General features: G+C 41.5%; 1 protein-coding gene across 2 annotated transcripts in view; it reads left to right on the top strand.

The window, feature by feature from the left end:
* LOC126293512 (protein AAR2 homolog) overlaps positions 1–23,961 on the top strand; it is a 126,796-nt gene that overhangs the window by 91,403 nt on the left and 11,432 nt on the right. The window contains exons 3-5 of one of the 2 annotated variants that reach the window (XM_049986762.1): positions 2,147–2,266; positions 9,346–9,584; positions 17,813–17,874. In XM_049986762.1, coding sequence (XP_049842719.1) covers positions 2,147–2,266; positions 9,346–9,584; positions 17,813–17,874 — 421 coding nt within the window. The remainder of the gene's footprint in view (positions 1–2,146; positions 2,267–9,345; positions 9,585–17,812; positions 17,875–23,961) is intronic. The other variant, XM_049986763.1, reaches the window with a different exon arrangement.

Genomic DNA, 23,961 nt, shown 5'->3' with positions numbered 1-23,961 from the left:
TCGTTTGTTCCGATTACGACATCCTCCCGAGTAGTCCCCGCCTGGAGATACAAATAGGGAACTATTTTATCTCTGGAATATTTTACCCGAGAGGAAGTGAGGTCATCATTTAACTGTACAGTAGAGCTGCACGCCCTCGGGAAAAATTATGGCCATAGTTTCCCCTCACTTCGATCTGTTCGCTGTACGTACAGAGTGAGGCCGTTTTTGTTGATGTTACGAGGCCAGATCAGTCAGTCATCCAGACTGTTCCCACTGCAACTACTGAAATGGCTGCTGCCAACGCAATTGCGTTTGTTTCGCCCCTTCAACAGATACCCCTCTGTTGTTGTTGCACCTACGGTTTTTTGATCGATTTTAGGTTTTTCCTGTCTCTGCGTGACTGTTCACTATGTATTGTACTCTATTCACGCGGAACAAAAATTAAGTTGTGCCACAATTAGAATTCCAGTTAGGTTGCTGCTGCTGCTCTTGTCGTTTTAATATCAATTGTCGGTGCTAGAGTTGTGGCTACGAAGTACGGAGTCGAATTCCTCAGATAAAAAGTTCGCAGTTAACCTACAGTGTCAAATTTCAGTGATTGTTGTCGGGGTCAAAGTGTCACTGTCGTGAAACTGGTGAGGCCCCTACTTCAACAACATAGTGCAACACCTGATCAGTTAGAATCCGTCACAGAAAGGACGCGGGCTGAGGTGGTGCCCCCGCTGACCACAGATTAAATTTGATGACATCGCTTGCAGTACAACCGGTCCTGTTGCTGGTAAATGGTGTGAAGTCTTTGTCTGTGCTTTTTGTTTGTCAACCTCGTACTTCCAAGCTGTACTAAGTGTATTGCCAGTGTGTCAGCAGCAGTTGTTACCACATAGTTTAATTTCCACTGCTTCGGTAATCACAGAGTCCCACAGTTCGAAGCTTGAGCCCAAATTCTCATATGTTCAGACCTGATTTAGCATTTATTTAGTAGCCTGTACTCGGGCGCTGCTGGTTTTTCTTATTTTCTATACTCGGGTTGGCAACGTTCAACACAGTGATCGGTGTTAATCCCTGTAGAATGCCCCATGTAACAGCTACCGCACACTGTGGGACGGGAAGGCCGAGCTGGAACTATCGGGCAAGAGGATCGCACGCCACACCGTAATTGTGATACAGTTACCGTCCAACATAGGGGCTAGTTGCATGTGAAGTGTGGAGTAACTCATTTTTTTAATTGGGACGAGCGTGTGGCAGAGCGTGGGCAGCGCGACGACAGCTGTGCTGGAAACTCCCAGTTGAGAAAGTGACAGTGAACGGTACAGTAGCACATATAATTTTTAAGCCTGGTGTGACATGAACAGACCTAACAGAGAACAGTATTTTGCTACAGAGGCAGCACATCTCAGTATTTCTCAGGGCTAACAATGTAAGAACTTGATTATGGCTGTAGCACATGATGTGTAGCTATTGTCACACGTATAGGTATGGGTGTAGCAGTGAAAGTGTTAAAAACCACATCCTGTGCCATCACCATGTAGCAGTTGGCTGGTAGCATAACGCAACATAATTCAGTGCTCCGTGCGGCCAGTTGTGAGAACGGTGAAAATGGCATAATCCCCCTTCGTCACTTTGTGTCGGTACCCAGAATGTTGTCTTTGTTGTAGCATATTAATCGTGTTCATTACTTCATAGGACACTGGAGAACAAGTTTATAGACATAAATTTGGCAATGTTGAGGAGCACTTGACTGTAATAAAAAAGAATCCCTTTTGGAGTGGGCATTGTGATTCGGCGTCACAGAGACGGCCCGACGACGTGCAGCATTTGCACCCTCGCAGCCCTAGGTGATGTTATCACGTTTCTTCTCGGACCTGAGCCTACCTCTGAAGTATTAATGATCTGGATTTTTATTGGGTGCCTTGAGGACGCTCACCTACAAAGTACTAACTGAAATTTGTTTTGCACTAATTCCCTGCTGTCGTAGCTTTTGTAAAATCCTTCCTGTGCATTTAATCCATCTTTACTTTCGCTTAAACATTTGTATTGTTTTAAATTTTTTTTCCATCACTACAGAGTAACAGGAGTAGCCAAATGGTGTCTCATCTTGCGTCCTGCTACCCTACTTACATTGCAGCTCTTGTAACTTTCCCTTTACTTTTTCTCCCTTTTTCAGATGTCGGAGATGAAGAAAAAGCAAGAGTGAGATCAAATCTGTTGAACCTGGACAGGTTTCTGGGGCCGTACCCTTTTGATATATGGAAGAAGTGGCAGTCAATGACGAATAAAATATCTGGTTAGTTATTTTATTTTTATGCTTTGTGATACTTTAACTTGTCTTAATAACGATCAAAAGTATTGAGAATTATGTTCTTGAGAACTTTAATTAGAACAGCATGTCTGCTAAGGAGTCCTGTACTCTCCAGCCCTGCAGCTGGTTGACTTGTACTCACAATAAAGTTCTCATTTTTTGTGTGTGTTTGTGTGTGTGTGTGTTTGTGTGTGTTTGTGTGTGTTTGTGTGTGTGTGTGTGTGTGTGTGTGTGTGTGTTCTGCAAGACTTGATGTCATCTGCCGTGAGTCTGTAGAAAATAATTTAATCCAAATGAAACAAAATACCTTCCTTTTCTCAAGTTAGCTTTTTGGATGATTTTTATCTTTTGGCATAAAATTTTGAAAAGGAGTTTTGTAAATTTATTTGTGCGACTATTACCTACAGCAAGTACATTAAAATTCATTTCATAAATTGAAACAACTTTTTCTTGCAGTAATCTATATTTATTTGTGCTCCTAGCACACTTCGCCTTTTATGTTGAAGTACAGTTGGAAAATTTAATATGAAATAATACAGTTATGTTTTTATAAGGGGTGATCATCAGTATGCCAACTGGGCAAAATCATTGCAAGCATTGTGGCAATCGTCCCATTGTCGCACTAGGTTGGAGGTGCCCGTTTTTGTAAAACAGCCTGTCCTGCAGTACTAAGTAGTCTGGAAGTGCCTGCTGCACATCCTCCTCGACAGGAGTCTTTGACCCTTCACGGTGTGATAATTGCACAGTAAGAGATCAGGACTGTAGGATGTGTGCCCGATTGTAGCCCACTTGTCTGCAATGGATGGGGCCAGCCTCCCAGATCGATCAGCTTCCCATGTCAGTTCACAACTGTCACAGAACCTTGCACACCACTCCCCAACACTGGATTTTGACAGACCTGCTGCCCCAGACACATTCTTCGTTCTCCAGCGGATTTCTACCAGTGTCTGTCCTTCGGCAACTGAGGAAAAAGTAACAGCAAATTTTTTTCCATTAGGACACATCTGGTAATAGTGACACTGTAATTCACGTTTCCCCATTTACTGGAAGACACGAATGCTACACTGATCCCTCACTTATACGTTGTTTTGTAACCTGAACCAAACTTTTTCTTCCGATGCCCCACCCGACCTCACTCCACTGAAAATATGAGAGAAAGAAAGTTCATCACTTATTCCATTTTCAGTGTTCACCGAGTAAAACTTTGGGATCAGAGACGACTTTTTATCTATTACTTCATTACTATTGACTAACAGTAATGACACAAGTTTAGAAAAGGAGAAATACCAAAAATTGTGAAGAGTGTATGATATCAGCCTAATTACTTGTGCAGAACAAGTTTTGCTGAGAGTGCTGAATAAAAGCCTACACAGCAAGTTGTAAATCTGAATCAGGGAGGGACAGTTCGAATTTAGAAGTGGAGAAGGAAAGAGAGCCGCTATTGACCTGTTACGAATCATAGAAGAAATATATGTGGAAAAAGGTAGAGATGTTTATGTTGTTTTTATTGATTTGGAAAAATTTAATGCAACAACCTGGTGGATACATTGAAGGAGGAAGAGTAAGCACTGAAAACGAAATGTCAGAATGAAGAATCGTCGGAAGGGGTGTCGAGACGAAGTTGTCGCCTCTCCCCTCTGTTGTTAGATTTATACCTGGAAGAGATTATTGCAAAAGGCTGTGATGGAAATAGAGGAGTACTTATTGATGGAAAGAGAATATAATGTATACGACTTGCCGATGACACGGTATTAATGGCAGAAAGAGAACAAAGTGCAAATGAAATGCTAAAAGATCTGAATGACGGTCGTGTGGGATGTGAATTGATATAGCAAAAACAGAATGTACGGTGATCGACAAAGAAAGAAGACTGGCAAATAGTAAGGTAGCCCGAGTTGCTACTAGCCAAGTAAGAACATTTAAATATCTCGCTAGTACGACCGGTGAAGACTCAATGTCTTCGAGAGGTGATAATTCGCATTGCTTAGTGAAGGAGGCATTCGATAGAAAGACTAACTTATTGTGTGGCACATTAGTTAAAGGCCCGAGGACAACGCTCGGCAAGTGTTCTGTGTGGAGTCTGGGACTCTGCGCAACAGACGTGGAAACTCAGATGAGAGGATGAGAAAAGGCTAGAAGCATTTGAGATGTGGATGTGGAGAATGGAGAGGATAAGCTCGATGGAAAGAATGAGTAATGAAAGAGTGTTAGTCACAGGAGAACACTGTTGCAGGTTATAAGAAGAATGGCGTGGAACATCTGTTTGGACAGGAATGCTTACTAACTGATCTTTTGGAAGGTCCGATTTGTAGAAGGGAAATGAGAAGAATGAGGGGATGCGAGGTAACAGACAACATAAAGAGAAACTGATACTATGCAGACCTGAAGCGGATGGCAGAAGACAGGAGAACATGAAAACCTGCTTCAGGCCAGAACACTAATGATGAATGGCTACTGACTCTTATTCGAACACATTTTGCAGACCATTTATATCTCCAGATTTACCAATAAAGTGCAAGTTACCCACACCGTATCCAAAAGGAGCACGAAGTGACTTCCAGTGAGCTTCAAGCATAATTTCAAATTTGTTCTAAACTTTTTCACTCACATAATTAATGTCAAATATTCAACCCATTAATTCATTTGTAAAGTAATCAGATGTTCAAAGCAGTTTCATATGAGGCGGTTACATTCTTTATAGACTTAGAGGTTTGTATCCTGCGATCTATGAACGAAGGGCAACAGGCAGCTTCCATATTCCTAGATTTCTGAAAAGCGTTTGACACAGTATCCACTGTAGACTGTTAACAAAGGTACGAGTGTACGGAATAGAGTCCCAGATATGACTGTGGCTCAAAAACATCGTAAGTAACGTAACCGATACGTTGTCGTCGACGGCGAGTCTTTGTCTTGTGAGGGTATTGTTAAGAGTGCCCCAGGGCAGTGTGGTATTTTGTATATACATAAGTTTTGTATTTGTAGCGATCCACAGCTTCCAGATGTTTAATAAAATTAAACATGATGCGTAGTAGTCTGTAATGCAATTTTTATTTAATTGAGCGATTAGCTAATTTCGAATACTTGTCTTTGTGAGGCAGCTGTAAAACCGACATAGAAAAGCACAACATCGTCTGCATACAATGCCATGTATGAATAACACTTTAAACATCTCACATTAAGATAAAATATTACAAATTTACAAATTTCTTACAAGCACATGGTAACTGACAGCAGTTGGTAATATGTTGTCACAGATTCGTATTCATCCAAAACTTTAAGACTCTCCATAGCACATACCATAGGCACGTCATATATATTGTTGGAGTGTCAAACTTAGTTGGTGTCACGTATAAAAACAATCGGTAACTACAGGATACATTATGGACATGAAATACTATATACAGTGCATGGCATATCCCTGGGCAAATTTCATTATATTAAATGTCATATTAACAAAAATATATACGAGGTAGGTACAAAATTCCACAAGTAATAGAAATACAATTCTCCACGAACTGCTGGCATACCAGGTATAACAACTGCCTTATATCGTAAGTCGTAAGTCGTCGGTGTCTGAAAGCTATGTCTGGACACACAGAAGCCAGACCAGGCTATTTGTACGGAAAGATAACCCACACAATTTTTTTAAAGTAACAACCAATATCCAGTGCATGAATGGGTATTAACCAAATGTCACCCGCATTATAAAATGTATCGACCAGAATGGGAATGTCGAGTACTTTGTGACTTACAGTGCGTGATATCATCATAATACAAAATACATTAAAAACCGTGTGATTGATTCAATATAAAAAAAAAAGAAGTGGGGAAAAATACAAAACAGGAAGGAATATGTGGCCACTTACAGTAACCATAACACCAAAATATAAAATGTGTAAAAATCAATATCATGTTCCTAAAGGAGGAGCAGTTCGTTACTCAACATTCACTTACACCAAACATTATTGTATATGTAGGGTTTCCAAAATGATGTTTTCACAATAATATCCATACCTCTAGCATTGAGCAAATATACGGTAACACATCACATTCTTTGAGGAAAGATATACGATAACCGATAGCAGAATTAAGACATGAAGAGGTATACATTAGTGAATGACGCGTGTGGAGTAAACAGCTGAGCTAATACACACTACTTATTCAGAATAAGAAAAGTGTCAAGAATTGTAAAATGTAGGGATGGGCAGCAAACACCTAATACGTGCAACAATAAGTGTGGAGCCACCACTGGGTACACAATATAAGGTATTGTGTTGTCATTATATACATTCCATTATAAAATTGTAAAACACTTGCAAAAATATTTTATATTGTGTACCCAGAAGTGGCTCCCACACTTATTGTTCACTGATGTGCAGGGGATGACTTACACAAAATTTCTGGTGTGATCTTTAAGGCAGTTCAGTAGGAAAAACAGACCTGTATTGTTTGAATACAGCATTATTAGTGTGGTGTTAGACAGTCACGTACACTAAATACTCTTGTAGAAATTAAAAATGGCCCATCAGTTGCATATTGGGAGGTTTATTAAAATCCCTTTACCGCTGTTTCAGTGTTTATAAAAACATCATCTCCAGAAGGAAAATACGGACAACCTGTGCGAGTTAATTTGCTTAGTGTGTCCATATTTTCCTGCTGAAGAGGATGTTTTTGAAACAGTGGTAAAGTTTGCAATTGATTAGCTGTTTATTATTTGTACAAGATGATTTCTTGCTACAGGTGCTGCTTCAGCCACTACAAAACTTTAAAATTTATTAAATATCTAGGTGCTACACAGTAAAGTGATACGAAATTGAATGAGCACGTAAGGATTGTGGTAGTGAATAAAAATGCACAAATTCATATATTACTAGGAGGATTTTAGGAAAATGTGACTCGGCGGTATACGAGACTGCTCGTAGGACACTAGTACAACCAATTCTCAAGTAGGCCGACCGATCGAGTGTACGGGATCTGCGGATTAAACGGAGACATTGACACTGTTCGGAGCTGGGCTGCTAGATTTGTTACCAGTAGGTTTGAACAGCACACGAGTATTACGGAGATGCTTTGGGAACGTAAATGGGAATCCCTGAGGAGAAGACAGTGTTGTTTTTGACTGACACTACTGAGAAAATGAAGAGAACTATCGTTAGAAGCTGACTGGAGAACAGTTGTACTGCCTCTGACATACATTTTGCATAAGTACTGTGAAGATAAGTTTGAGAAATTAGGGCTCGTCTGGAGGCATACAGAGTGTCGTTTTTCCACGAGTCTGTCTGCGAGCGGAAGAGAGAAGGAAGTGACAAGTGGTGGTAGGGGGTACCCTTCGCCGTGCACTGTACGGTGGTCTGCAGAGTATATATGTAGTTGTAGATGTATGTATAGGTTCTGTCGACCCCTAAAAATTACACCCGTCTGAATCGAAAGCTTGCACCTTGTAATGTTACCTCTCTCGTCCGGGGAACAAATATTAAATATCGTCAATTATTTTATATCGAATTATGGCACGTGTTTAAAAACCTGTGTGGTCTTGCCGGTTTAAATAGCGGACCACAAGTCCCCGTTAGTCTGTTCACTCTATTAATGGAGCATAAGAGACTTAAATATTTCACGAGAGAAGGTAACTTCACATTACGAATACGAAATAATTTAATTACCTTACCTCGAATACTCGTCAATGCTCACTCGTTGTCTAGGGGAAACTTCTGGATTTGCTGTAGTTGTTACTACAATGGGTCCTCGCGTTTGTAATATGCTACGTAAGAACTGATACTGTTTAAAGCTTTCCGTATCATATATTTTCATGATATCATCTTCATGACAATCAGTAGTTCACTAATATAAGCATTTCCAACATCGCCCGTTTCTCTCGACTTCTCGAGGCTCACTGTCTGTCAGACCCACCAAAACGCGACTGTCTCTTAGCCTCACTCGGCAGAAACTGTTTTTGCATTAACAATCAAAGACCCTACAAAGTACACAGGTTTGATGACATGAATTGAGCATAGATATTTTACACATCACACGTATACACTTATGAAAACAGTACAAAAATTGAATAGTGTTCTCAAATAGCTCTGCAGCAATACATAATACAATTGTCCTGCAAATTATTAGTTTTTATAATAAATTGATAATATTTCAGTTTAAGTTCACTGTAATTGTATACGAGGGCTAGCCACAAAGTACATTATGCTTTTGGAATTAAAAATAAATAAAGTATTGGAATTTTTTTAATTATATACAGATGAAAGCCACACTTCAATACTACTTTTCTACGTAGCGGTCATTTAAATTAAGGCACTTATCGCAGCGATAGACGAGCTTGGAAATTCCTTCGTCGTAAAATTCAGCCGCCTGCGCCTTCAACCATGTGGTTACCTCTTCTTGAAGCTGTGCGTCATCAAAATGCTGCATAGCCAACCACTTCCTCATTGCTGGGAATAAGAGAGAGTCGCTCGGTGCCAGGTCGGAACTGTACGGCGGATGAGGAAACAACTCCCACTTAAAAGATTCGAGAACTTCATGAGTGGCATTTGCCGTGTGGGCCTGGGCGTTGTCGTGAATCGGCAAGATCTTTGAGGCCAACTTTCCCCTGTGCTTGTTTTGTATTGCTCTTCTGAGGTTGTGCAGAGTTTGGCAATACCTTTGAGAGTTTATTGTAGTCTCTCTTTCCAGAAAATCCACAAAAATTGTATTTCTACCGGGTTACTGATTAACCTTGTGATTAACCACGTGGTTGAAGGCCCAGGCGGCCGAATTTTACGACGAAGGAATTTTCGAGCTCGTCCATCGCTACGATAAGTGCCTTAATTTAAATGGCAACTATGTAGAAAAGTAGTATTTAAGTGTGGCTTTCATCTGTATATATTTAAAAAAATTCCAATACTTTATTTATTTTTAATTCCAAAACATAATGTACTTTGTGGATAGCCCTCGTATTAATATAACACTTTGTTCATGTCGATTCACGGCACCGCATAGCTCGCCAGCCGACGGCATTGACAGTTTCAGTAGTCCATTACACTACGACGTTCTGACAGCTTTCTCTCCCCTGACAGCACGGCTGGCAGAGAGGCTGATGCCCGAGTGCGGGCAAGTGCGGTCCGCCCTGGAGATGGCACCCACGCCGTCCGACGGAGATGGAGCAGAGGAGGGTCGGCGGGGAAGGCGGAGCGGCGCGACAGCAGAGGAGCGGGAGGAGCGGCTGCTGCCCGCGCTGCGGCCGTTGCCCGGCACCGCACCGCGCCTCACTCCACTCCCGCTGCAGGGCTGGCCGCGGGGTGCGACGCCTGCCGAGGTGCGAAATAGTCTGTTGCGTAGCTGTATTCTGTACGACCCTCGTCCGACTTCTGTATTGATTTCCTTCCCTAGAAAGTGATACAGTTGACTATAGCTCTGTAGAGCATCACATTTTCGGTTCCAGAAGCTTTACCGTACTCAGAATGTGATTTGTGCATTTATTTGCCAGCTAATACAAATCTGTGTTACACGCTATCGCAAACTGCTATTATCGTGGACTGACGTGACCATATACTGGTAATATGGTTCTGTCAGGAGTGCACTGGGGAAGCATAATAGGATCACTCTTGTTCTCTATATACGTAAATACTCTGACAGGTAGGGCCAGAACCAGTGTGCGACTGTTGCTTACGGTGTTGGGGTATGCAGAAAAATGTTCTCTTTGTATAGCTGTATGACGATAAAAGATGACCCCTGACAGAATTTCTATTTTGTGTGACGAATAGCAGATACGTAAGAGAAACAAATGTGTAATATTTGATTAAAGTATTATCTGTGTGCTGCCGGACACAGTCGAGTCAATTAAATGTGTAGGTATAATGTTGCAGAATGACACAAAATGGAACGAGCGGGAAAGGTCAGTAGCGGTGAATGTGAAAGATCCGTTACGATTTATTTATGGAATTCTAGGTACGTGTAGCTCACGTATAAAGGAGACCACTTTAGGACAGTTTTGTGGCCCGTTCTCCGGTATCGGCGATGGGCTCCGAATCGTCACGAGGTCGTATTAAAAGAAGAAGTTGCGAGGCAGCCGCTAGATTTTTAACTCGTAGGTTCCATCGACACGCGAGTATTATCGAAATGCCCCCTAGACTCAAATGGGCATTCCTCGAGGGAACATAATGTTCTTTTCACGAAACGCTATTGTGGGAGGCTGCAGTGTGATTCTGCTGCTGCCGCTGACGTACATCTTCTGTAAGGACCGCAGTGACGAAATAAGAGAAATTAGGGTTCACACTGATGGTCAAAGACAGTTGTTTTTCCCTCGTTCTGTTTGTAGGTGGAACAGGAAATGGAATGTCTAGTAGTGGTACAAAGTATCCTCCACCGCACACCCTATGGGGGATTTCAGAGGACGTACCGACAGTAGAAAGATTTTTTGTTACCAGCCGTCCTCACTAAATGCAAATATTGGCCTAGCATCTTGGAGACCATACGTATGTCTAACCCTCACTCTCCTTATTTCAATCTAAGCACTGATCCCCACCACCCTTTCCCTCCCTTTCTGTCATCCGCACCCTCTAGAACTGTGGATTTTATTCTGCAATGTCTTTCAGAATGATTTATCATTCTGTCCCTTCTCTTTGTTAGTGTTGTCTACACATGTATTTCCTCGATGATTCTGTGGAGAACTGTGTCATTTCTTATCTGATTCTTGCTCACTTTAAAAATGGATAACGATAATAACAGTGGATCTTTACTGTCAATATTTTTCCCCATGAATTTTAATCTCACTCATTCCTTCTTTGGTATACTGGTTGAGCAGGAGAGGAAAAGATTGCGTCCCTGCCTCATGCCCTTTGTAATTGGAGTGCTTTTGTGTTTGTCTTCCGTTCTTATATTGCCTCCATGTTCTTGTAAATATTACCCCTATTTTCAGTGCACTCTTTCTACCCATCTGCTCACTCGTCTACATTTAAAAGTGAAATTCCTTTTACAATTTTTATGTGAGTGCCCCGGCTACCTCCGAGGAATTCCTCGACTCCATTTCCTCACCTCCCTTTTGTAGCTCTCTTCCCAATACCACAAACTTCTTGGAACAAGCAGCTATTTATAGTCTTAGAATAGACCCGGTCCATACAGGCTCCACCGTTTATGGCGGTGAGTCGAGGTGGTCATATGACAGGAGGTATGTGGTCTTGTGACTACTAGCCGTCCCATCCCACCTGCAAACCCTGTGAAAATTACTGAGCCTGCACCAACAGCTCCTCACCAAATACCCTTCTTCCTCACCCCAACTATCCCTGCGTATGCTCTGTCTATACCCCTCCTAAAATCTACAACCCCCCCTTCCACGCTACCCCCCTCCTCCCTTGCCTCCTGACACCCCATTATAGGACAGTTACTGTGCTCTCACAGAACAATCTCGGCCTTACTCGACAGACACCTGCAACCCGTTGCCGGTGTCCCGGCTCGCCGCTCGGACGACGCCGAACGTTTGTTCGGGTCGCCCCACCTCCCGAATTGCAGATGGCCCCACCTCCCCTTATACTGATATTCCCCGCACCCACAGCCTTTCTACTGTCGAGCACTGCCCGTCCGAATGTCTGGCCGAGCTAGTACGCCTCATGTAATTGAGTCTGCTTCCGGGAAAAAATGTACAAACAAATCTTTAGCATAGCAGTGGCACACCTTCATTTGCCGACCTAACTGGGGCTGCCAAGACCGGACCTTCCTAGCTGTCACAGATCCCGGGCGACTTGTCTGGCTCAGATTTGTCGACGTTGCGTTTCCGGGCCGAACTGTGGGCTGGGGTATTCTATCTCTCAAAATGAGTTTTCACTTTGCAGCGGATTGTGCTCCAATTTGAAACTACCAGACAGATTAAAGCTGTGTGCTAAGCCTGGGTCGGAATTGCGGCATGGCACACAGCTTTAATCTGCCCATCTGCATCTCCATATCCGTTCCTCTCGGGTTTTACACCTCTTTTCTCCCCTTTTGACTGCCGGGCCACCTGTCCGGGCGTCACGTCCCGCTTGGCCGACAGTTCTGTGAAAACCTGACTTCGGCATTTTTATCTGTGTATCGTCTTTAATGTAAATACTATTTACCGGCTCTGACACTATGTCTGGATCTCAGAAGTTTTTATACCCTCCCCATCTCCCCTCGTTTTGTTGCTTGAAAAAAGCAGTAGATTAACTATTCTTGCAGTTACATTGAATAAAAAAAGATTCACCTATCTGTTGTATATGTAGAACTGATGATTCAATTTGACAAGGACTTTTTTGCTATTTTGCAGGGATTTTCTTTGAGCTTTTATATTAGGTTGGTGCACAAGATCGTAGCAGTTTTGTTTTTGTGTTCCGGTTGCTATGGGTTTGTTTATTAATTGTGATTTTTTTTAATTTGTAGTTTCATTGTTGCTATTTGAGTTCATATTGTCATTTGTCATTTGAGTGAGTGGAGCTGGGAATGTTAGAAAATGGAGTGCCAAGTGGAGAAATTGGAACATTTCTGTCGTACTGCTCTGTTAGAGTTCAGTAGAGGGGTGACAGCAACAGAGGCGGACAGAAATGTTTGTACCGTGCAGGGGGATAAAACCATTGGACAGAAAATGGCAAGAAAATAGTTTTCTCTTTCTGGTGAGGATTGATTTGATAGTGACGCTCCACATTCACAGAGACCTTTCGAGGCTCGACGGAGAACGATTTAATGCATTGTGTGTACGAATACTGCTTGCTCTAAAAAATTCAGTGAGAGACCCTATGTGTGTGTGTCTCTGCTTGCTCGTCATCAATGGGCTCGTGAACGACCCCGACCATTCCTTTCCCGTATCATTACTGGTGACGAGAATTGGTGTCTTTACGCTGACACGAAAAGAAAGGAATGGTCGAGACAAAGCGAAGTGGCGACTCCCTGAACAAATACCTGCATTCACAAAACATAATGTTGCGCATCTGGTAGAATGGCAGCAGTACGGTGTACTAAGAATCACTTCGCTAAGGTGTAACAGTCACTACTGACGTTTATTGTTGATAAGTGAGATCTGTTGCAGATGCGATCTAAGAACAGAGACCGAGAAGAGCATGTGAAGTGACTCTACTCCACAACACCTGCCCGCATTCTTTGTAGGCCGACAAAAAATGCCGCACAGGAGTTGGGTCAGGAAGTCACTCAACACCCGCTCGGTCCATCTGATCTTATGCCCTAGGATTTTCAGCTTTACTGCTCTCTATTGCACAACCTTCAGGGAACTTCCTTTCTGTATGAAAATGTGTTCCAAACGTGGCCGGGCGAATTCTTTGCCTCAAAACGATGTGATTCCTACAGTTGCAGAATCAAAAAGTTATCCCAGTGTTGGCAAACTGTTGTAAATCGTGAAGAAGAATAATCGATGACTGAGGTCTATATTATGTGCATCTGTTGTGTTTATTAACCTTGTGGAAAAAGGCAATACTTCTTTTCTAATGTGTTTCCCTTTTAATGTAACTTGCCATCATCCTTTTGCCTCTCGGGCTTGGGAGGCCTCAATATGACTTTCATCTCTCAATAAATTCATTTTCATTTCTCAATAAATTCATTAAATTTCTTCAGTGATGTAGAATCCTTTGCAAGTAAATATTCTCAATACATCACCATTTATTAACTTCAATCGCGTGGAAACACGTTTTGTGTGTAACAAATCAGTGTCTCTGTTCTTGACTAAGTCTAACAAGGAAGTAACTAACTTCAACATGACATATTACACAATAAATATTAGTTATTCAGTTATTTTATTTTCTTACAGTAGAAATTTGAGTTAAAATAATTAAGTTAGAGCATCGTAACACTGAGTGGCCGGATCCTATTGCGATCGCCGTCTGTCACGTATGCCGCGGCTGTGGCCCGTTCGGAGTATATGGCTGCTGCAGTGGAGGTACTGCCATCAAAATGTTGTCGCTCGTGCGCTTGGTGTGAAAAAAAAAATTGTTTATTGAGGATATCTTCAATACACTGTTGTGACACACAAATAAAAGTATCAGAATACCCATTAAAAAGTTTAAACATTTACACGGCATTTTGGAAGGAATAGTGAATATTTTAGGAAGTGGTGGCATAGACTAAATTGAATAAAACATTCCATATGATAAGTCTCCAGTTTAATTGGCTTCAGAGATTGAGCTGGTTAAAGACAGATGTCTTTATTTTGCTTGTCAGTTGTCCTGTTGATAATGGGTTTATATATTAGTTCTAAGTTAGGTTTTAAAGTTCAAGTTGTGAAGTTGTGCTCGTAAATTAATTTCTCGACTGTGGTTGTGGCTGCTAGTTGTCGGCCATTTCTTCTGTTTGAGCACGCTGCACGTATTGCCAAATTGTGAGCACTGGTATTTGTGCATTTATAGTGGTATTTGCGTACAGGTTTTTTAATGGAAGCACTCCCACTGCTCACAGAGAATGCGAAAGACGATTTTGTAACCACAGAGTACCAGACTCTAGAGTGTTTACTTGTGTTTTTACAAAACTACGTAAGTCTGGTGCAATGCCCAGCAGACATAACTCATCTGAACATGAAAATGAACAGAGAGCGGATAAAGTAAGAGAGAGTATTCATTTGGTAGGTTGTACGGTTTCAACGAGCGCATACAAAATTTTGACAGGTATCGGTGTTCCACATAAAAGAATATGGCAGGCACTATGTAAGCACAGCCCGTGATTTTATCGTACGAGCAGATTCGACATCTTCAAAAACAGAGGGAAGGTAGGCAATCGGAATTTTGCCATTGGCTGATTTCTTAGTGCCAAGTAATCCAATTAATACTGTTTACTGCCTAAGTCAGCTTCACTCGATACGGTACGAATAGCACTTGTAACTTGTGTCGGTTGTCCGACGAAAAGCCACATTCCTTTCACGGATGCTCCTCAGCGTGTGTGGTCTACTGTGACAGACAGACAGCTGATCGGGTTTGTCGTATTATCATATCGTCCTACTGGGTCCCTATATCTACACTTCTGTGAGAATGAGCTTCCAGTGTTACTAGAAGTCATTCCTCTGACTACAACAATGGGCATGTTCTCCCAGTACAATGCAATTAGTGCACTTTAGAGGTATCAGGTGACGTATCATCTAAGCCTAACATTTCACAGAAGACAGATTGACAGAAATGTTTACAGTTAACGGCTGTCAAGGCCGCTGAACTAGGGGAAGCTCGAAAGGTAAAGTCTACAATGAAAATGGAAACACAGGAGACAAATTGATAATTTGGGCAATAAGTAGTGCTGCCCTCATAACAAATGCCGAGACTACCATAGGACGACGACATGTGATGATGTCAAGAGAATCAAAGTGAATTGCAGTTGGTCTATTTTATGAAAATCAACTCTGAATTTAATCATTTGCTTTTGATTAACACATTTTGAGTCTTTTTTAAATCAAAGCTGTATGTTTGTAACCAGTAACAATTGCATACATGACATATGGGAAGTTTTATTTGAATTAGTCTTCTGTAGCACCTCCTAAAATATTTGCTGCTCCTCCTGAAACGCCCAGTATCATATTATTACAACTGCTAAGTCATCTATCTTCTAATCATATAGAGGAGATGCTGAGTTGCGGACAGGCACAACAAAAAGATTTTCGCAATTAAGGCCTTCATTGACAATAGATGACGCACTCACACTCACACTCTCACTCGCACAACCGCAACTCGCACACACAGATGGAGTGTCGGGCAACTGAAACCAGTGAAACTGAGTGTGGTTTCAGTTGCCTGAGACTGCACTTGTGTGTGATTTATTTTATTTTATTTACACGTCAAGTTCTGTAGGACTAAATTGAGGAGCAAATCTCGAAGGTCATCGAACTGGTCAGTAGGTCAAACTACAACGTAAAAGTAATAATAGATAAAAATAAGATGTTTATGAACCCAAAAAAGTCAAGCCATAAGTTTTAGTAAAGGCAGTCAACAATACAAGAATCAGCTTAATTTTTCAAGGAACACTTTGACAGAATAGAAGGGGTGACCCGTGAGGAAAAGCTTCAGTTTCGATTTAAAAGTGCGTAGGTTACTGGTAAGAGTTTTGAATTCAAGTGGTAGCTTATTGAAAATGGATGCAGCAGTATACTGCACACCTTTCTGCACAAGAGTTACGGAAGTTCGATCCAAATGCAGGTTTGATTTCTGCCAAGTATTAAATGAGTGAATGCTGCTTATTCTTTGGAATAAGCTGATATTGTTAACAAGAAATGACAGTAAGGAATATATGTATTGAGAGGTGAATGTCAAAATACTCAAACTCGTGAACAGAGGTCGACAAGAGGTTCGTGAACTTGCATCACTTATTGTCCGAAATGCCCGTCTCAGAGCCAAAACTATTCTTTTGGAATGGGAAGAGTTATCCCAAAATATAATACCATATAACGTAAGCGAATGAAAATAAGCAGACTAATTTTCGTGTCGACTGATCTCTCGCTTCAGATACCGTTCAAATAGTAAAAATGGCAGCATTAAGTCTTTGAACATGATCCTAAACTTGGGTTTTGCATGACATTTTACTATCTACATGAACACCAAGAAATTTGAACTGTTCAGTTTCACTAATCAAATCACTTTCTTCTAATCATATAGCGGAGAGGCTGAGTCACAGATAGGCACAACAAAAAGACTATTGTAGTTAAAGCTTTTGGTGGTTACGCATGCGCAAGTCGCATTTGTATGTGTGTGTGTGTGTGTGTGTGTGTGTGTGTGTGTGTGTGTGTGTGTGTGTGTGTGTGTGTTTTTTTTTTTTTTTTCAACAAAGGCCTTGTCGGCCAAAAGCCTATCTGCGTCTCATCATCTCCGCTATATGGTGAGTAGTAACTTTCTGTTTCGTAATATTGTATACCTATTTTAAGTACATTCAAAGAACATCTATAAATGTGTGCGCGTTTTGTAGTTTTGTTGCATTACTAGCTGGTGTGCATAAAACTCTTATTTGATGCAAATTGCAAAAGCCACACTTCAATACAATTTTTTTGTTTGTCAGTTGTAATTAATATAAATTATCGTTTTGAGAAGTGTATAGTATTTACTCCCTTTTTTTCTGTATCTAAACAGCTATTTTATTCTTTTCCACTATAATAACCATCAATTTGAAACCATATGCAGATATAATGTGGGACTCCATTCACTTCTGAAACATACTATATATCATTTGAACATGAGGAAGCAGCTCAGGCCGTTCACCAGTAGATTGCAGTTGAGTATATTGATATTAAAATCCATTTACCAATTAAACCTGAAAGAAAAAGACTTTGTGATAACTCTGCTTCCACCATTGTATGTCTCACAGAGGCATTATGAGAATAGGATAAGCGAAATTTTAGTGTACAGAGGCATGCAGTGGCATTTTTTAGGTGCTTGGATGGTGTAAAACTGTGGACTACTAGATCTGCTAGTACAGGAACACAAAAAGTGTCTTAACTATTGTTCGGTAACACATCGGTATACCTTTGACGTTGTATTATGTTCACTTCTTGCACTGTATTACCAGAGTAGTCGTTACTTTCAGTTTTATTCATAAATAATGATTCCTCTCCATCTCTTTCAGGTGACGAGACACTCTCTAGACTCGAGCTTCAAATTGGATACATTACTACAGCAGATGGACAGGTGCGTACATCAATATACAATTGTAGCTGTACTCAGTGTTGCAGTCTGGTTTATTTTCTGTAAAAAGTATATTATCTAGGCACATCATAGAGGAAAAAAACTGAGGTATGTACTTTGTTTGATTGCAGGAACGTTCCATAATCTTGCAACACCCAGAAAGCACCGTGTCACAGTACCGCAGTGTGCACTTCATTAGTGGACTGGCTCCTCTGACAGCACGCTACAGTTCTGTGGCACGGGGCGTTCGGGTGTCGCAAGATCACAAACGGGTAAAAAAAAAAGATTACGTAACTTTATTTTTTAAAGGTATTTATTAAAACTTAATGACTGCCCCCTATAATTGCACTAAGCAGTAAAAAATCTCGTGCCTAAATGTGTCAGACTGCTCGAGGTGGAACGAGCAAATATTTTTGTAGTTTAATGATGATGATAGTGTCATCTTGTGCAAAATATATTTGAATCTTCAGGTGAGAACTATTCGAGAGTATGTCGTCGTCAGGAAAAACAGACCTGGCATTCTGTGGATTGATGTGTGTAATGTTAGAGCTCTTAATTAGGAAAAGATAGATTGTTACTCACTGTAAAGGTGACACTTCGAGTTACAGAAGGGCTCGGTGAAAACACACTCGATACGTAGCTTTCGGCCAAAGCCTTCGGTAAAGGAAATACACGTGCATTCGTTCAAATGAGCGAGGACACCTCACACACGTGTGACCGCCATATCTGGCAGCTCGGACCGGAATGCAGCAGTCCGTGGGGGAAGGGGTAGCGTGGTACAGGTGGGAGGAGAAGAGAGCGCCGTCCGGCAGATCGCGCAGGAACTAGACTGCCGACAGGTGCGGCGTCGGGAGGTTGTGGGGCACGGAGGTGGGGGAAAAAGGAGAGGAATGGGGAAGGGTGGGTGGGTGCGTTGACAGAGGTTGGGAAATGATAGGTCAGAGGGGTTGGAAACTGTTGGATGGAGGGTGTGGGGACAGTAGGTCGCTGTAGGTTAAGTCCGGGATAAATTTGGGAGCAGAGAATGTGTCGTAAGAATGACTCCCATCTGCACCGTTCGGAAAAGCGGCTGATGGAGAGGAGGTCCCAGGTGGCTCGGGTGGTGAAGCAGCCAATGAAACAGAGCACATTACGTTTAGCAGCACGCAGTGCCACGGGGTGGTCCAGATTGCTCTCTGCCACAGTTGGGCCGTTCGTCCCGGTGGGCGGCCGGTTGCTGGTCGTACTGATATAAAAAGCTGTACAGTGATTGCGACAGTGTTAGTATATGATGTGGCTGCTCTCACAAACATGTGGCCCACCCTCCGACAGGATAGGCCCGTCACAGGGCAGGAATAGGTAGTGCCGGGAGGGTGGTCTGGGCTTGTCTCGCACCGGGGTCTTCCACAGGAGTTCGTATTGAGAGTGGCCCAGGGGTGGACTACAATGTTGTGGAGGCTGTGTGAGTAACGGAACACCACTTTAGTAGGAGGGGTGGGAAGGATCTCGAGTAGGATGTACCTAATTTCAGGGTACGATGATAGGTAATCAGAGCCCTCAGTGAGATCCTTAGTGTACCGAGTGAGGGAGTTCTGTCCACTCGAGATATGCCGTCCCGGAGTGGCCGGGCTGTACGAGAGGGATTTGTTTTTATGTGGAGGGGCCGACAGTTGTCAAAATGAGAGTAGTGTTGGCGTCTGGTGGGTTTAACGTGGACAGAGGTGTGGACGGTGTCATCGGGGAGCAGGCGGTCGATGTCCGGGCAGGTGGCACACTGAGTCGATGAGGACCGGGCGAAGCGGTTGGGAGATAAGGAATGAGGACAGGGTGTCCAGATCGTGAAGATATCGTTAATGAACCTGAACCGGGCAAGGGTATGGCATTTTGAGTGATGCGATTTAATCTACAGTACCTGTTACACGTATATGTAGGATGGTCAAATGTATAAATAACTTGTGCATGTGAAGCAAAGTTCCTCAACAAAAGTGCCTTCTCACATTTCTGTAGCAGTTCTTACCAGATAATGTTTCAGTATACTGTATGTGGTGTACAGTTAAGCCTTACATTCCAGTTGTCAAAGAGTGCTTCTATTGTCTACGATTTTGTCATCTGAGCCTCCAGTGCCGATTAGAAGTTCGTCTTAATACGTGTGGAAGTAACCACGGAGCAACTGTGTGCGCGAGCCAAAATACTTGTTTTGTGCATTGCAAAGATCACACGTTGAGAGAGACGTGTAGTCCATTGTATCTGAAACAGCAGGAGGTTAAACAGACTAAATCTGTCCTCGACGTTTCATTCGAGGAAACTGAGGAATATGTAAATCGCAGATCGTACGCTACAGTGGCAGGAAATTTCAGCAGCACAGATTTGTGATAATTATTCATCCTAATAGAATAAAACCTTCAAAACCTGTGCCGATTCTTAACCTGTCACTGTTTCCGAGAAATATTGTTTAAGGGGGAACGACAGGATGACGGACGAAAATATCACTCAAATTTATTATTGTTTTTCTCTGTACTGGAATGTAGTAGACAAATGAGGGTCGCTGCAATGAATAAAGCATACATTCGAGTTTTATTGATGTTTTTATTGAAAAATATTAATATCTTCACTGTGTGATTGGGATTTTCGCAAGGCAGATCTGAAAGGAGATACATCGATGTTTGTTGCTGTAACTCAGGTTGTGGTTATCTGAAACATGAAATTAACATATCAACCGGATCCTTACAGATGTAATTTTAGTTCATTGTAGGGATTTAAAAAAAATATAATAAACTGCAAAATTATATATATTTGAAAAAAATGGCCATTTTTGGACCCCTCTGTTTGGCTGACAAAAATACTAAATATTGACATAAAAATAAACGAATACGATGAACTGAAGAGAATTCAATTTTCTTCAAGGAAGAACAAAAATCATTAAAATCAAATAAAAATTGTAGCATGGATGACAACAACCGTGCTGAAAAACATGGTTTTGAGAAAACATGTTTAAAGTTTGAAAAGTATTTATTTGAGGGACAAAGATTGAAACCATCGATGCCAAGTCCATAATAACTGTCGCCCTGGCTAGTGGATGGCCGCTTACTGCTACTTTGATCTGATAAGTGCTCATTTTCTACCTCAAAGTGCTTATCATTGCTGAGCACATTGCTAGTGGCTTCTGTCTTTACAGAAACAGTGCATTTCATTGCCGATTTTGATTTGAAGGCCATTTGCCATGTGCATTAATGCAGTGTGGCCTACACTGAATAGACATATGGCCAAATTTGAAGCAGTGTTCACCATTTCACTTCATCTGAATGTTATTTTAGGAGCATATCTCCAGGTGATGCTATTGAAACTCGCATTCACATTTTGAGTAAAACCGCCTAAACAACACCCTAGCAAATAAGGTTTACTCAAATCTGTATAAATAGGAGTGATGACATCGATAACAACGTGTTGCAATAGTGTTTCATATTGTGCATGCTTGGCTTCAAATACTCACAGGATCGTTACATTTTGGAGTTTCCGATAATATTTTAGGGAATAATTCTTCAGTGTATGTCACACTGTCATTCCCCCATAAACCACAAATGCCAGTTCATTTCAAAGGATTCAATTTAGTAAAGTCAGATAGACCAAATACTAAAGCAGAAGCAGGACTGTTAATTAAGGACACCATCATAGGCAATGAAACTCCTGTAAACTTCAGTTACTTGGCTTTTCAAGTGGCATCTGCAGAAATAGAAACAAGTAGTACTTCTCTATTATGTCCATATTTATAAATCACCATAGACTACAACCAGTAACGATTCCTGACAGCAACTGTTTACAGAACTCCATCCCTCCTTTCTTATCTGTGTGGATTTCAACTGTCATCACAGTTCTTGGCGCAAAGTCAGTGACCCACACTATTGTCGTCTCATTAGTGGAATGATTGTGAGTGATCGCTCTCCGACACTGCTACTTTCCCCTTATAAATGATCATCTGCAATGGACATTTCCCCAATAAAATAGTATTGGACCTCGAGATCAGTAAGAGAAGGATGTATTATTCTAGGTTGTATACAACCCTGGACAACTGGGAGATCCTAGGATTTTTTTTCATCCTGGAGAAAACTGTGGAGAACTCAGGAATTTTTTAGAATTCCTGCTATGGTCGCAGGTTCGAATCCTGCCTCGGGCGTCGATGCGTATGATGTCCTTAGGTTAGTTAGGTTTAAGTAGTTCTAAGTTCTAGGGGACTGATGACCACAGATGTTAAGTTTCTTAGTGCTCAGAGCCATGTTTTTTAGAATTCCTGGAATTTTTTTGTTTTAGTTTTCAGTTAAATTTTTGTAATTTACTCTAACAAAGGATATTACTGTATCTCACTACTGCAGAATAATACTGAAGCAATGAAACGTGAACAAGAGGAAACAAAATAAAACTTAAGTTGCAGAGGAAATGCGCCGTATGCAACAACAAAAAACAGTGCTCATACAAGCGTCTGCCGACAGCAAAATGTGCCAAAGACTTTAGGAAGACTACACAATGCTTCATAACAACAAATTGCCTCCGATGAGTGTGACTTCATAGCTATTCACATAAGATTCGTTTGAGCAGTTGTGAGCGGGCTTATGTGCACGCGCAGTTGAGTTGCGCATGTGTAGTACTTTTTCCTGCTTGTGGCTACAGAACTGTGGCTATTAGCTGTATAATCTGTAGCAGCAAGATGCTACCCGGAAAAATTTTACTGGTGTGCACAAGCTGCCAGATTCACTAGGGACAAACGGGGGTATCTGCCAAGGGCAGCAATTTCAAGTGGGGAGGCGGGGAGTGCCAAATTCATATTCTTGAGGAAAAAAACCTCGTCTCAGAAAACACCTAGTATCCAGCGCACGTTGGTCTATCAATTATTCATACAATTTTGAAACACATCCCTGCTGGCTTTTGAACTAATTCCAAGTTTATATCTGAATGAATTATACGTTGATTTTTGGATGCGTGCATTGTGTATGTCATGTGTCTGCCAGATGAATCCCTGTCACATCCAGAAATAAACTTTCCTGCAGACAGAAACGGACGGGGCTATACAAACTGAGCAGAATAAAACCAAACGGTTGAATGCCAATCGCTGTTTGTTTATGTGGTTGACTGGGCCTGCGAATGATCAGCGTTGTTACAATTACCAGCAAAATCTTTAGATTCAGACCACCAGAGTGGAAATAAACAAATAACAGGTAAAAAAGATTTCTCAGTGAGAAAATGTTTGGCCAGACAGTTACACTAGTAACATTGTACACTAGTTAGTTGTACAGTCCCTGGTAGGAGCAACCTAAGTTCTATTCTGGGTGAAGCACGGAAAAACGCGTTGTAGAACACGTAATAATGCCTAATTGCAGAACAAATACGGGATAACTAAACGGTTGATTGTGGGAGGGTTAGTGTAATTAACCAGAGGTTAATTTTTGACACAGAGATCACATAAATGAGCTATGACTGGCTAACAAAAGCGCATCACAATCTCTATTTGAATGCTAAGGAAAGTAATTTATACTTTTTTAATACAAAAATATGCAGCGTACATGTTGCAGCACATCAAAGATCTTTCTAAAACATTTCTTTTTTATATTATTTTTATTTCGTATTTTAACTTTCATTTTCTAAAGGGCCGGGAAATTCTGCCCTGTTGTATAAAAGCGTAACCGTTCAAAAGATTGATAAGTTTTACAGTTCCAAGGAAATGTATACTGTCAGTTAACGTGGAAAAATGTATTTTCACCCAGAATAATGTGTATTTTTAACTGGGAAAAATTTAGGATTTTTTCTCCTTGTCTGCGTATACATCCTGTATTCAAACAGTCCATTGAAAATTAAGGATACCTACTGAAAGGGAGATCTCTCTCGGAAAACAGAATGTGGCGTGAATGACAAGGGAAGCTTACTCTGTGCTTATGTCACTCGTAGATATATCAGGCCACATCTCTAACCGTTTTAGTGGAACTGTGAACGTTCCAGAGTTGTAGCTAAATGAAGGTTAGTACTATCTATGAGGCTTGGTTTTTTAAGTAAGTACCATTTTGCCACACCGTGGCTGTACCGCTGCAATCGGTGTTTTGCGCATGCACACAGGGTAACTCCATC

This window comes from Schistocerca gregaria, chromosome 10 (assembly GCF_023897955.1).
Source record: "Schistocerca gregaria isolate iqSchGreg1 chromosome 10, iqSchGreg1.2, whole genome shotgun sequence".
Taxonomy (NCBI): domain Eukaryota; kingdom Metazoa; phylum Arthropoda; class Insecta; order Orthoptera; family Acrididae; genus Schistocerca; species Schistocerca gregaria.
Note: the sequence above shows the minus strand (reverse complement) of the source record. Positions and strands in the feature narration are given on the sequence as shown.